Consider the following 14,938-nt stretch of genomic DNA (forward strand, 5'->3'; position numbering starts at 1 on the left):
GCAGCGCGTAGCCCCGCCCACATTCACGTCGAAATACGAGTTGGAGCAGAGGAAGCGGCGAGCGAGCCGAGTGCGGCGAATTTTACATTTGACGATAAAATACCGCCAAGCTTTTCATATTCTACCCCCTAACCGATAGCGACCTCGACTGAAACGCTACTATCACATCGTTAAGGTAAGTCTCGCCTTCGCCTTGCAGCGTGATTCCTTCGCCGTGTAGTAGTTACAGATGTGCCAAGAGAGATCATCTTCCGTTCGCCGGATTTTTTTCCCAACCTGTTCTCGCTGCTGTCATGGACGCGTCGTGACCGCCGTCGCGATGTAATGCAGCGTTTTACATCTTCATTCAAAGAAATCCTTTTAGGTGTACGGGGGGTGAGCGAGGCGGACCTCTGCGGTCGCAGTGAAATGACTTCCCACTAGTAGCAGCGCTACTGCTTTGTGGCTTTCGTTTACCTCACCGTGTCCGCCACTTTTTCCAGCCTTACTTTTTGTCTTCTGTCACCTTCTACGCAAGCCCGCGGAAGCGCACACTTGGCTTTTTCTATTAAAACGGTTTCCATGACGTAACGTTGGTTTTCGCTCTAAATTGTAACATTTATGCTTTAGCTTTACATGTAAACCGCCTACATTAATATATTGAGTACATGTTCCGACATCACTTTTTTTGGGGGGAAGTGGAAGTAATGTGGAACGCGACCGACCGACGCGTTAGCATTTTACTGAAGTGTTTCTTTGGGTGTCATTCAACTCGGTGTTACGTTGACCGATTATCGATGAAAAACTAGGCCCAAGAGTTTGCGGTAGCGTTCATTGGATACGGTCACTGTAGGTGTTACTTGTATATCGTTTAGCATGTGTTCTTCCAAACAATTGGTGTGGTCACCTTCATCGTTTTACAGTCAACCGGTTCAAAGAGTAAAAGTTCAATGTCAGCACATTATGGCAGGCAATGTCACTGGAGGTACTTCGAAGGTCACACAGGTGAGAAGCAAAGCGTCAGGTGTTTTCTTTTCATCAAATGGCCGTAGTCTATTTAGGGCTGGGGGATATGGGCTCAACCCCCTCAAACCTTTAACTTGACACAGCCCTGTACAACATTTGACAAGCACGCCGGTGCTGAATGGATCACACTCATTTTACAACAGGAGCAGCTCGAAAGGGAATCGATTCTGAGACGTGAACCACCCTCCGCCTTCGCCAGTGTCGACTCGGCAGCCGACCGAAAACCCAGCGCAGCTGAAATTTTCCTCCTGTTGAAATTTGCCGGGAAGCGGGTGGAACGGCGATTTGCCAATCGGTGGAGTTTCACTACCTGGACTCACTCGAGGCGCCTTAGCTAACACGACAAAACAATGTAAACAGCGTGGCCATTTTTGTCTTCATCGGCGGTGTTTCTGAGCTGAATTGCACGCTTCATTTCCCGCGATTCCTCGAGCGGTCGCGCGAGCGGGAAAGTTTGACCCCAGTTTTGACCATAAACAACCGGCAAGAAGACACGTGTTGCCACTCGCAACACTGCCATTGTTCAGACAGCGAGAGGACACGGCTACCCATTGACGGAACGCTCCGTCTGCTCTCGCTATTAAGCAGGGCTTTGTGTTTACACGGCCGAAGGGGTTTATGGCCGTCTCCTAGGAGGGGCTTCTTCTCCGGGTTAATGATTGGCCAAAGCACACGGTGCCGTTGGCATTTTTGTTTGGAAGCTCCTTGAGTTTGGTATCGAGCTGGGAACAAAGGCATGCGAAACGGTCCCGCTCGTTGCCAGTCGACTGCCGATAGGGGCCGAAGGCCGACCGCAAACGTGCAGTTTCCGACAATCATTGGTGATGAATACTGACCGATTTGCACGTGGGAACGGAAGCGAGCACCTTAATTTTTTTATTTTTTAGCATTCTCGGGGTTCATGCGTGCCTTCACAGAAGCGCTAAATTGCTTCCTGCGCCCAAACCTCGGTGACCGATTTGGATCGTGTGCACGCGAGGCCATCGATGATTAAAATAATCGTCATAATTGACTTATTTTATTTTCTTTTTTTTTTGCATTATGCAGTTTCCGCAAGCATTTATAGCTTAATAGAGGAGGCCTTAAAAACAGGGGTGTCAAAGTCATTTTTGCTGTGGGCCACTTTGGAGTTGCGACTTCCCTCCGAGGGCCGTTCCTTCCGACGGTGAAACTGAAAAAATGTTTAATCATCTCCTTGTATTATTAATTGTACCAAACAAATTGATGGATTACCAGTTTTTAAATCGGCCAACTCTCTGTGTTGTTTGCTCAATTATTGTTCAACTGAGTGTAAATAGGACAGCAAAATGATTGCAAAATCTCAACGTTATTTATTACATGTGAGAATTTGACATTTTGGGACAGCTTTTAGCAAGCGTCATCAAAGTTGAAACGCGTGATTTGCTTACGCGGGCCACATAACATGACGCGGCGGGCCGGATCTGGCCCCCGGGCCTTGAGTTTGATACCAGTGCCTTTAAATGCGCTTTGGTTTTTAATCAATGTTACGGCCCCCGCCCGATTCCTTGTATGAATCCCGTTGAAATGAAAGTTGAGCGGAAGCGGCGGCCAAAGTTGCACAGGTTGCAGAAGATAGAAGGCCTTTCGTTTTGCACGCCGGCCAAAAAGGTCATTCGATCTCAGCGGCGCCGTCGGTCGAGCCGAGCCCGGACGGGCCGTTGCCAAGGACACCGGCGGCAGATATCCGAGCGGGGCGGCGTCCGAGTGGGCCACCCCCCGCGTGCTTTTCAGGGAGATTGACTCGTCTCTCTTCGGCCTTTCTGTTTGGCACGCCGAGCGGCGGGACGGATCCCTTCAATGAGGCGGCGGTCCGAGGTCCATGCGCATGACCTGCATGGTTTATGAATGCCCCCCAGCCCCACCCCCTTATGTTTCCATCCAGCGTATGAGCTCGAGGTCACGGCTGCCCTTTGACCTCGCCAAAGTTCAAACTTTCATGACCCTGCATCGAAAATACCCTGATGTCTTTTGCTTTTTTGAGGTGTGTGATGTCCCTCGAGGCGTGTTGTCATCAGGTTGGGTCCATCGTAATCGGCCCATCGTGATTCGAACGAGTCATTCAAGCTTTGAATTGAATTGTGAAGTTTTGCTTTTACTTGTGCTCAGAATGTTTTCTTTTGCTTCAAACGTTGCCTGAACTGGTTGTCTTTGATTTTGGAGGTTCAACTGGAGCAATTCTAAAATTCAAATCGGTAGCCAGCTGGTCGTCGGTTAGGAAGCCTTTTCACTGTCAAAGTCCCCATCGGCTAAGAATAGACGGCGACGGGCACAGACATCAGAGACATTTTTCTTGTTCTTTGTTTTGTTTTTGTTTTTTGCGATACTGTCAGAGGAAGAAAAGGGCTCGGTCGGCACTTGGCCAAGACCGTCCAAAATCGCAGGGGTAGCAATGAAGGCGTTCCTTTTCATGACGGGAATGTCGCAAAAGACAGACAGACGGGCGCGACCCTTTTCTTTCTCGCCCGAGAATCGATTGTTGTGCTTCTCGTGACGGAGCTTCCTCAGAGCGAGAGCGCCACCCATGCTAATTGCGAGCGGGAGCCTGGTGGGATTTGTGAAGAAGGCTCGCCCCACTTTCTCTCCAGGCTGCCAATGAGGACAGAGCGGGCACGCACGCGTGCTGCCTTGTATTTCCGCGACGCCAGAGGTCAAAGGTCACAAGGCGTTTGGCGCAAGTCGCCCTCTTCCGCGAACGCCCGCCGCCGTCACAAATGATTGATTTCGTCCGTTCGTCGCCGTGGCGATATGCCAAAAGGGAACAACGGCGGGGGGAATCTGCGGAGACCACGCCGGGGGGTTGATGCAAGGTCACCCGCCACGTTGCCATCGACCTTGATGAAGCCGCAGACAAAATGTGAAAGCGCCGACGCTTCCCCGAGGGCAATTTCGAGGTCCTTTTCACCTCTTGAATCTTGGCATTTCCATGTCCAAAATTCACGCCGTCTTAGAAGAAACATCGGCGGCCAGCTTCGTCTCCATGACGACGGCCGCGCACGCACGCACGCTGAAATGTCGAGCGTCTCTTTGCCGATTGGGTGGCGGCGCTGCGCTCCAAAAGCAAAAGGTCCATTTCTCGGTCAGCTGCGGCCCCTCCTTGCGCCGCTGACCTGCTGCTTTCTTAGTTTTGCTTTCAGGGCATTGACGCCACCCCTCGCTGGAGGAGGGATGACCTCGGAGCAGATGTTTGCGTCGGCGGGCTTCTCATCCGCTCTGGGTCGGTCGGGGGCCCGCTGACACTCTGACGCGATCGTTGCCGCTACGCCGCCCATTAAGTGCGCGCGCAATCCATTTCAGTTGAAGTCGGTCGTTTTGTGTCGCCGTATTTGAGCACGTCGCTCATGTTGGAGATGCACGGTGGCTTCAAATAATAGCTCATTGAAATTGGAAGGTTGGGGGCCCAATTTCAATCAATCCATCTGATGAAACAACACATTCTTGCTCGAAGATGCACATTAGATCTGATTCCTGTTTTTTTTTTCCTCTTTGAAGCACTTGACGGTGACCAAAAAGGATCATGGATGAGCTCCAGGACGTACAGCTGACTGAGATCAAGCCGCTCCTGACCAATAAGGTGCGTTGTTGGCAAAGGGCCGCCGCCGGCCCCCGGGGGGATAATCCGACGTCGCCTGCAGCTGCGACAGAAGCGCACACGCACGGCCAAAGCCGACGGACGCGGCGCACGGCGGGGAGGGGTTGCCAAGGGCCAGATGTGGCTCCCGGGCCTTGAGTTGGACACCGTCGAAGGCCCAAATAGATCCTCTCTCCATCGCCCCCTTCCACTCATTAGCGCACAAATTCAGACTCGGCGGTGCTGTTCATCAAAGTGAATTATTGATGTCCTCATCTGTGCGCGGAAGACAAATCTAAAAGGCAAAAGTGGGACAACGGCGCGCGTATTTGTTGCTTTATCTTTTACTTTGAGCGGAGACAAATCCTAAGCACGCCGGGAAGAAGAACAACAACTTCTTTTCCTCACGCCCGGTCCGTGTTTGTCCGCTTGTGATCCGACAAGCAAAAGGCTTAGCGCGGAGTGACGGTTGACTCGCTGCCGCCAATCGCCGCGGAGGATTGACGCGTATCGGCTCGGAAGCTCCTTGGCGGCCTGATTAAAAAGCATCAAACTTGTTTTTGTTTTGAACTGTAAGCGCCCATGTTTTTATTTTGGTTTTGTTTTTTTTACAGAACGCACGCAACTTTCAGGATTTTGACTGTCAGGTGAGTTTCTTGTCTGTCCATTTTTTCTTTCTTCTTATTGTTGTTGTTATTTTATTGAACTGAAATGAACGCCTTCTCCGCCTGTAAAATACAGTTTGCTGAATACTTAACTCTCCACAAAATGCGATGACATCCGCGTTGTTGTAAACGAGCAGACAAATCAAGAAAAAAATTACACATTGAATGATTGCTATTTTCCCGGAAATGCAAATCCCTATTTTTTAAATACAAAAACAGGCGGGGGCCCTCTTTAGTCAGAAGTCCGATTGGAGTCCAAATAGGGGAATGTGATAGGACTACTTTTGCGGAGTGGCGATTCCAAATGAAAACGAGCCCGCTTGCAGAGCACGACGTTGGCATGGGGCCTCCAACGGACAGGGGCGGTCAGCAGCGATCCACCGACTCGGGGAGGGGAAGCCCGTCCCGCCGGTCATCATGCGCGTGCCTCGAAAGATCCGCTGCCATCACACGGTTGGTCGTAGAAGCCGCCTGGAATGACGGCAAGGCAAAATGACCGTCGAGGGTGTGGCGCTGCAGTCTTGGGCCCCGGGGGACCGAGGGTGTGACGTGACTCGGCGTCCTCCGCCCCTCTGGACTGCAGCGCTCGACTTGACAAAGAGCGCAGGGCCGTTTCACAGAGAGGAAGAGGCATCGTCACAAATTGACATTGCTTTTGATTGGGGAATGTCTGTATTTTTTTTTAATTGTCAAATTGTTTTTTTCCCGGTCTAATTCCGACTGCTTTATTTGTACCGTATTGACTTCTTTTGGGCGGTTTTCTTAGCTGGCAGTACCCGAGTGTGCCCAGTAGAGGGCACCGGTAGCTAGTTTAGTTCTGTACGGGGCTTCGAATTGCAGCGTGTGCTTCTCTTCCCGGTGCCATGCAAGCATAGTGCACCTTTATACCATCCATCCATTTTGTGATCCGCTTATCATCGCAAGGGATACCGCAGCCAATCCCAGTCGTCTTCGGGACACGCTCAACTGCTTGCCAGCCACTCGCAGGGCACGCACAGATGAATAAGCACCATCCGCGCTCACCAACAAACACACCTTGGGACCATTTCGAGCGCTCCCTTCGCCCGCTATGCATGTTTTTGTAATGTGCGAGGAAGCCCCCGGCCAAAGCCGCAATCCAACCCTGCCACCCTGCACCGTGTGGCGGATGTGCTCACCGGTCCACCGCCCAGCAATATGGGTGAAAATAACAAGAAATCATTTGCGCTGAAAACGGGATACCGTACAGCACCCGCCTTTTCTCAATTGGCGTCGTTGTTGCGACAGCTGCCCGAAGACGAACTCTATATTTGTCCCGGCAGCGCCCTCTGTTGGCTAGTCTAATGGCAACTCGAGCTAGCGTCCAGTCCGACCAGGTCTGCCTGATGCGCGCCTGACCAATGAGAGTCGAGTGTTTTTCTTGTGGCCCCACCCGCGCTGCCGCCGGATTTCTCCCGACTCGTTTTCGCCAAGCGCCCTCCGCTGCTCGCAACCGTGCAGAGGACAAATTGATTTGATCAATCAGTCCAAAGGGTGAGGAGCAATGACTCCAAGATGCGATCGGTCCTCTCGTATGTTGTTGTCATCGTTTTTTCGCTTTGCGGTTTACTTCCTGGTTGAGCTGGAACGCGGCGATGTTCTTGTCACACAAATTCCATCTTCGACCCGAAAACATTTGTTGACGTGCTAAAGAAGACGCTCGACGCAGTTCATTTAGTTCAGGGGACGGACGCCGTTTTGTCGACGCGAGTGCGAGCGGTCACGTGTTCTCCTCGATTTGGAGTTCCGGCCTGACTCCATTTTCCTGGACGGCGTCTGCACCCCCCGCCCCCTTTCCTATTTTTTTCCCCGTGGCCCCACCCTCTAGCCACCTGACCCTCCGCAATCCAATTAAACTCAGTGTAGGTCGCATGTGCGGACGAACTGCGACTACTGAGCAGAGTCTGCGCGCGCCCGCCGCCCCCCCCCCCTCCCTCCTTGTGTGCCTTTGCCTGCCTTTCTCCCTCCCCTGGTCGATCTGCTTTCATTCAGATTTGCCCATCCCATCTTCGTTCTGTCTTGTTGCCTTTCCTGCTGCCTGCCACCAAACGTCGTCACTGCTTCCCTTCCGACCCCCCGCCAACCCCCCTTGCATTCGGAGCTCTTCACAGCCGCCTAGCTGCACACTCGCACGTAGCATAACAGACCAACCACTCTCCGGTGTTGGGGGAACAATGTCCGCTCTTCTGGATCTGGAGCAGATTGCGTGCTCAGGGGATGGAGTGGTGAGTGACAAAATTCCTCTCGAGACACCTGACGGGATGCTCGCATCTTGGTAGCTGCCTGCCACCGGGATGGCTTCATGTGTGAGGTTTCTCCCCCCCCCCCCCCCCCTCGGCGGTCCTTGCGGGGAAACAGCCCACACTTTGTTTTTGGGGATTTTTTTTCTCCCCACGGACAGCCGCTAGTGTCGAATGACCGTTTGGCACGCGTCTGTGCGCGCGGGTCCGATCTTGGAGTCGGCTCAGCCGATAAAATGCCACCGATGAAGACGGTGCGCATGTTCAATTCAGTGCAAGTCAAAGATGCGGACGTGCCTGCTGCCAAGTCCAAGCGCAGGGGCACGTATGTTTGGGTTCATGTCTGAGGCCGTTTGCGCGGTTGGTGTCGGTGCCACGTGCATGTTATTTTTTGCATGACTGTTATTTTTTGGGGGGGGGGGGGTGAAAAAGTAGGGAGGTCACACATCCCAACACAGTGTAGCGACTCCTCAGCCGCAGGGACCTTGAATGTGGCCGCAGGTTGAACCGTTGCATCGTTTGGCAGTTGCTGAGCGGCCAGGCTTTCCGCCCCCCCGGGGGTGATTGATATCATTCCCGGCCGGGGTGGGGTGAGCAGGCGAGATAAGAGGTAGAAAGGAAAGCGTGACATGGCGCTTTGATTTGGCTGCGCGTCTTCACCTCGCGAGTCGCCTGCAACAAGCTCCCCAACCCCAAAGTCGACCGCTCGTTTTTCCTTTGCAGCTGCAGTCAAAGAGCCCCACCCTGAGTTGCCTTTTGCCCATCGCGATGCCGCCGTGCGGCGTCTCAGACAGGAAATGATTGGAGATGACGCAGCTGCCAGATCCATGGCGCTCGCCAATAGCTAAATGGCCCTTCAAGGCCTTCTCCTCCCGTCCCACTCCAATAACTTCCTCCTCGTCTTCTTTTCTGGATTAGTTTATTTTTTGGAGCTGCTTTGGGCGCTTCGCCGACACTTGGATCACTGTGGCCAAGAAGAAGACTTGACTTCTTTCAGCAGATTGCAAATATATCAGAAAGAGTTGACGCTGTCGCTATGCGTTAGCACGCCGCCGATGGCGCGCAACGCTTTCCGTCGTCCCTCTAGAACGGCACATTTGCTTTCTGTGTGTTGCGTCGGAATGAAGTCAATGTTTTCGGACATGTTGTTGACCGAGGCCGTAAGCGTGTTCTTACGATAACGGCTACTTGCAGCCCCTTAACTTTATTCCGCAAGGCCAAAGGCTCCAAGACGGGAGGAAGGAGAATTTCTGCCTCTTTTATGAGAGGTTATATTTAGTTCGGTAGCTGTCCAGCACCCCCCCTCGCCCCCGCCCCGCCCCATTTCGTCGCACGTAATTGAATCAAGCGGAGCGTGGCGGTCACCCCCTGCAGGTGATGTGTCCATCACTCATTTGCCCATTTCAAACGACTGGCGCCTTGTCCTTGAGGTCCCCGAGCGCCGACCTTCAGCGCCTCAGTGAGTCCCCCACCACCCCCCTCCGAAAATAATGACTGGTGGGTGCGCTCTTAATGTGAATGCGCTCCGCAAAGCAGTTTTTGCAGCGTCATCCTTGCCTTTTCAGTCCTCAGCGTTGTCTTGACGGAAACGGCTCACTCAGAGTTTTGTTTGTCCAAGGGCGCGGGGGGGGCAGGGGGGGGGACGCTTGGCGGAGAGGAGCCACGTGCTTTGCATCCTTAAAAAGACACTCTTTAAAGATGCAAATGCTCCGCGCCAACGGGACTTTTTCAATCATTTAGCCCGTTACCCCGAGACCAAAAGCAGTCTTGCGTTAAGGTTTTCTCTGACAGTGGAAGGCGAACGGCCGCCAGGCAACAAGAATCATCTCCCGTCACTGCATTTGGAGCATTTCCTCGTTTGTTAGTTGCTGGGCTGGAGTTGGTGTTTTTCACCACCTTTTAGTGCTCGTCCTCCATCGCGCTTGTTAGCTGCAGCCACGAGATGCGCGGCAAAGGGGCCTCCATTTTCTTGCGTGCCAAAGCAGTTTAGAAAGCATTTTTTTTTTGTTCTTTAAATTCCAGTCCATTTCCAAACTCTGACCCCCCCCCCCTAATTTGTTGCTGCAGGAGCATGACATTGAGACTCCTCACGGCGTTCTTCACGTGACAATGAGGGGCATTCCCAAGGGCAACAGACCCGTCATCCTCACCTATCACGACATCGGCCTCAACCGTGAGCGAGCGCAACCTCGGGCGCGGATGCGTTGGCGCTTTGCTTCGCGAGCGCTTGACCGTTTTGCGTCGGCCCTTTGCAGACAAGTCGTGCTTCAACACCCTCTTCAACTACGAGGACATGCGGGAGATCACGCAGCACTTTGCGGTGGTCCACGTGGACGCGCCCGGCCAGCAGGAGGCCGCGCCCCCCTTCCCCAGCGGGTACGCTAGGCGCGCGCTCTCCGTCTCGCAATTGCGTTTCTCGACCGGCCCGATTCCGTGACGGGCTGTGATCCTCCGCCCGCAGCTATCGCTACCCGACCGTGGACGAGTTGGCGGAAATGCTGCCGTCGGTGATGACTCAGCTCAAGTGAGTAGCCTCCAACCGGAGCGCGTCGGCGCGCGCTCGCCAGTGACGCTCTGGAGTCTCGCCGTCGTCCCCGCAGGGTCACCAGCGTCATCGGCATCGGCGTGGGAGCCGGAGCGTACGTCCTCACCCGCTTTGCCGTGAGTCCCCGCACGCGTCCGCCTTTTTCGCTTTTTCAGCGTGTATTATACGTGGTGGTTATCGGAAGCGGTTCCGGCGACCCATTGGTGATGTCCCCGGAGGTACGCCTTGTAAGGAGGTTGGACTGCAAGAGCCGTCACCGGGGGGTGCGGGGGGGGGGGCTATATCCACGGAGCCAAATCAACGCTGTGATTTCTTCCCGTTGCAGCTGAACAATCCCACGCTGGTGGAGGGCCTGGTGCTGATCAATATCGACCCGTGCGCCGAAGGCTGGATCGACTGGGCCGCTTCAAAAGTTCGTATGATCCTCGTCCCCTTTGTCACGTTACCGTCGCTTGCAAATTTCTCTTTTGGCGCCAAGGACGCTTTTCATCATGTTTCCGTGTTGAGGGGCCTCCAAAAAGCAAAACTGGAAATGCTTTTTCCCTCTTTCACGTTTTCAAGCCAGTCGGGCCTGCGATGTGACGTGGCGTCCCCCCCCCCCCCCCTTTGTTTGACGGCTTTCCCCCCGTTGTGTTCCGCAGCTGTCCGGCTGGACCAGCAACCTGGTCGACATTGTCATGGCTCATCATTTCAGCAGCGTGAGTTTCTGCAACTTTTTTTCTTGTGACGTCATCAAAGTCTCGCTACGGCATTCGGCCGTTTTGCAATTCGCCGCCAATTACGAGGCGCCGGTCCACTTTGGCGAAAACGTCCGACTGCGAAAATGCGCTGGTGGTGATGAGCTCAATCTCCATTCCAGCGCACGTCCTCCTTTTCTCATCTGTCGTTTTGCTGCTGCAAAATAGGACGAAATTAGTCGACTAAATTTCCCGGGAGAGCTAAGCTCGGCCTCGCCGGACGATTCTCGAGTTGCTCGCTCGTTCTCAGTTTGCGCCGTGTGATGCGCTTCCGCCGCCTTAGGACGAGCTGAGCGAGAACCAGGAGCTGATCCAGACGTACCGGCTCCACATCGCCCAAGACATCAACCAGGACAACCTGGCCCTCTTCTGCGGCTCCTACCAATAGTATGACGGCGCGCGTTGTTTTCGGGGCGGCGCCGGCGTTTTAGTCAGCCAACCCACCTCGCCCCTCCCCCCCCTTTTGTGTTCCGCAGTCGCCAGGACCTGGAAATCCAACGGCCCATCGTAGGTTTGAACGAGAGCGCCGTCAACACGCTGACGTAAGCCGCCGTGGCCGCTCTGGTCCCGGTCCGATGGGAGCGCTGTGCTTTTGGGCTTTTTGAAGACCACATCTTTGTCCTCTGCAGGTGCCCCGCTTTGCTGGTGGTCGGTGACACCTCGCCCGCCGTGGACGCCGTGGTAAACGACAGCCCCGACCGAGCTGCGCACGCTCCAAAGTGCTTCTGCTGGAATTTTCTTTTGGCTTTGGAAATCATCCCCGGTGTGCTCTTTCTCAGGTGGAATGCAATTCCAGGTTAAACCCAACCAAGACCACCCTGCTGAAGGTGAAAGCTCTTCTTTTTGTTCAGCGTCAACCTTTTTCTTGTTGTCGTCGTTTGACACGTTAGCTCTCGTACGCCGGGCTTCAATTAAGTATGCCGCTGCGCAATACCGTGCGTTCTGACTCGCAACACATCTTGGGAAGCAAGTAGAAAAAACTGTATGCCTTTTTCTTTTTCTTTTTTTTAGCTCATCTTAAAAGTGTCAAAGACTCAAAGCTGACCAGAGTGAAGGTTAAAAAAGCCATAGCGCCACTTGGTGTTGCGCCATCCTGTTTTGAGCAAGTAGCAACTTTGGACCTTTTTGAAATCCTTCACTCCCACAGACGTTTCTCAGACTCGCTCTAGCATCGGCCGCTACTGAAATGAGTTGACGGCGTCGCGTTTTGGGGAAAGTGGCGTAAGGCTCGCCGCTCCTTCCTGATTGGTTCATGCTACTTTTCGATTGATGGCCAGGGTGCCTTTTCCATTCCAATGCTAACCGTCATTGACATTTGCGCCTTTCGCTGGCCCTTTGCGAGGCGCATCGATTGTCAAGGCACAAGATGACATTGAAGTCACGACTTTTCATTTTGTATTCCGCCTCATGACTTTGCTTCCAATTTGCTTGATCCGGACTCATTTTGTTTGTCTCTTGTCTCAGATGGCCGATTGCGGAGGCTTGCCCCAGGTTGTGCAGGTAGGTGCCAGTTTTGCTCTTTGACAAACACCAAAGACGGCCACGTCGTTGCTTCATTTCGCGTCTCTGTCACGTTATCTGCCCACAGCCGGGAAAACTCGCCGAGGCCTTCAAGTACTTTGTCCAGGGAATGGGCTACAGTAAGTGTGCGCCTCTTCCGCCTTCTGCAAACACCCCTTCAAAGGGCACAAATCAAGGCTAGCGCCTCTGACGGATGTGCGGCTCGAGTCTACCTTGGCGCGCTCACTCGCTGTTGTCTTCGGAACTTGTTCAGTAGGATCGTTTGACCCCCCCGTGTCTTGTAGAGTATTGCTCGACAGCCCCGATGCAGGCGCCTTTTTTTTCACTGATTATTTTCTTGACTTTCTGCGTCCGCCCGGTCACAAACGGCCAACAGGCGCTAACGCGCTTTCCCTTCTGCTCTCCGTAGCGTCGGCTAGAACGGCTAACTCTCAGGAGGTGAGGCGTCAAACTCAAAAAGGGAAATTGTCTCTGGCTTTTGTCTGCCGTGCTTTCTTTTTCTGTCTCTGGTTGCCGTGCGTCGTCTGTCGAAACGAGACCAGTGTGATGGGATGCATTCCGGATCCCGCGGGGGCCGCGTTTGAGCAGCCGGCGCTTTAGAACATGCTAGCGGGTCCGCTCCACTCCTCCGCCGCGTTGCCCGAAATGCCATCCGGTCGTCCCGCTGAGCAAAAGGCCGGCGTAGGATTAGTTGAGATGAAAAGGAGCGTTTCCATCCCGACAAAGGCTGGAAAATAAATCCCAAGGCCAAAGCTACTTTGCCCTCGTGAACACGCCGCCACGGTGGGAAAAGCCACAAGGTTGGAATGTCGGCCGGCGGGGCGCACATTTGCACTCGTTGAGTCGTTCCTTTTTGGGCGTCCGATGCGCCGAGTCGGCAATCTGCTCAAAGGCGGAGCCAAGCGAGAAAACCTTTTGAACTTTTCCTTCCTCTGTCTGTCCTCCTGGAATCGTCACCACCGCCAGTCCCTTATGTCCTTCTCAGTCACCTGAGCAACGAATCAGGTACCGGGGCCTTCCAGAGCTCTCCCACTGGAAAGCTTCGAAGCTTCACAGCACCCCGCGGTGGATAAATGGCATGCCGAATATACACAGAAATCCTCTTTGCTTATTATTATTATTTTTGGGGGTTTTAATGCGGCAGGATTTCTGGCATACTTTGGTGCACATTTGTCCCCTCCATAGAAGATTACTTTAGATCCTTTAGCATGGATTGATTTCTTTTTCTTTTTCTTTTTCATTTTGCATGACCGATGTTATTATTTGATGGCATTTAGTTGTTGTGATACCTCAAGATGTTTTTCACAGATTTTTATTTTGTTGTTGTGGTTGTTTATTTTCCTCCGATTCGCAAATTTTTTGCATGTTTAGCACAGCACTTTGTTCGTGCTGCTTTGCTTCTGAGCAGCGGGGATTTTGACAAATGTCTTTCTTTTTTTTTTCGCCTCGCCCAGTGCCCACGGCGGGAATGACTCGACTGGCTCGCTCGCGCAGCGCCTCTTCCTCCAGCGCCACCTCCATGGACGGCAGTCGCAGCCGCCACAACTTGAACAGCCTGCTGGAGAACGAGCGCCGGCCCGCCCCCCAGACCATGGAGGTGTCCTGCTGAGGCCGCCGCCCCCTCCGGGCGCTCCCTTCGTAACTTCCGTGACCGCTCGTACGCTCAATTGAATGCCCGCAGGTTCCGCAAGGAGCCACGTGACTTAGAAGATGATGTAGTAACTCCGTAGATCCCCAAACTGAAACCTCTTGTTCACTCTTCTGTAGTTAAAAGAAAGACATTCCTTAACCGTTTGGATGTCGAGTATATCCGCAGGTGACGGCTCGCTCACCTGACTTGTATTTATTGTTTTTCACCCATCTGGCGTTGCTTTTGTCATTGTATGCGACACCGTCGAAAGATGCCGCCTCCATGAAGTGCGAGTCGCCCTTGAGTTGGGGACTGCAAATGGCTGCGATGGGATGCAGCGCGCGTGTAAACGCCCACAAGTGCTTAGCCTTAATCGCATAACTGCCCAGGTACTTTTGAATTTTTTGGGGGGGGGGGGCAAGAATAGAAATTCAACAAACAGGAAGGAATCAACCGTTGCAGATTCCAGGACCCGCTTGACTGAATCTACATTAAAACACACTCTTTAGCAAGCACTTTGATGTCCCCCCCTCCTCTTGTGACAGTAAGTTCAACGTGACTAGGCAAATCACGCGAAATGTAGCTGCAGAATGAAGGTTGCAACACGCACTTCAACTAACACGCCAGCTTTAAGTAACATTTAGTGCGCGCTGCAATGTGTACGATTGCCTCTTGAACCTCATTTACACCAAATCTGCCCCCCCACCCCGCCCCGTTTTATTTATGCATTATGTTGATTGTCATGTGGCCCGCAGCGTTTGTCTCACTTGTCTGCTGACTTTTACTGACTACTCAATAAAGAGGTAGAATCTGAACAGCGGCTTTTGGATTTCTGTGCGTGGACCTGCCGGCGTGATTTCAAAAGAAAGAAAATCTCAAAAGAAAGCAATTGGAGTTGAGTGATTGCTGCCACTGCGAGTGGAAAAAAGAAGGTGACTGCGCTGAGGTTCTTTCGAGCCGCAGTTATTTCCGCGCCGTCTTCCTTTGT

The 14,938-nt window shown here is 53.1% G+C and overlaps 1 protein-coding gene across 4 annotated transcripts; it reads left to right on the plus strand.

The window, feature by feature from the left end:
• The first annotated feature begins 6 nt into the window (after positions 1–6).
• Positions 7–14,368, plus strand: ndrg3a (ndrg family member 3a). 4 transcript variants are annotated; one of them, XM_052077220.1, is made up of 17 exons: positions 7–175; positions 4,516–4,597; positions 5,209–5,241; positions 9,585–9,690; positions 9,773–9,893; positions 9,979–10,041; positions 10,118–10,178; positions 10,388–10,474; positions 10,704–10,760; positions 11,083–11,186; positions 11,276–11,341; positions 11,429–11,480; positions 11,579–11,626; positions 12,264–12,299; positions 12,388–12,439; positions 13,287–13,325; positions 13,775–14,368. In XM_052077220.1, exons 2-17 carry the CDS (start codon positions 4,541–4,543, stop codon positions 13,927–13,929), a joined length of 1,137 nt encoding a protein of 378 aa, XP_051933180.1. In that variant the 5' UTR covers positions 7–175; positions 4,516–4,540; the 3' UTR covers positions 13,930–14,368. The 4 variants fall into 4 exon arrangements, with proteins under 4 accessions (XP_051933180.1, XP_051933181.1, XP_051933178.1 ...); XM_052077221.1 differs by lacking the exon at positions 13,287–13,325; XM_052077218.1 differs by lacking the exons at positions 7–175; positions 4,516–4,597; positions 5,209–5,241 and adding an exon at positions 7,298–7,502.
• Positions 14,369–14,938: the final 570 nt, after the last annotated feature.

This window comes from Hippocampus zosterae, chromosome 9 (assembly GCF_025434085.1).
Source record: "Hippocampus zosterae strain Florida chromosome 9, ASM2543408v3, whole genome shotgun sequence".
NCBI classification, from domain to species: domain Eukaryota; kingdom Metazoa; phylum Chordata; class Actinopteri; order Syngnathiformes; family Syngnathidae; genus Hippocampus; species Hippocampus zosterae.

Bases quoted from the DNA above. Each gene is read 5' to 3' on its own strand.
- ndrg3a (XM_052077220.1), top strand. From the start codon at position 4,541: ATGGATGAGCTCCAGGACGTACAGCTGACTGAGATCAAGCCGCTCCTG. The intron at 4,598-5,208 runs GTGCGTTGTTGG...TTTTTTTTACAG, and splicing joins AGCCGCTCCTGACCAATAAG to AACGCACGCAACTTTCAGGA. The intron at 12,440-13,286 runs GTAAGTGTGCGC...CACCACCGCCAG, and splicing joins TGTCCAGGGAATGGGCTACA to TCCCTTATGTCCTTCTCAGT.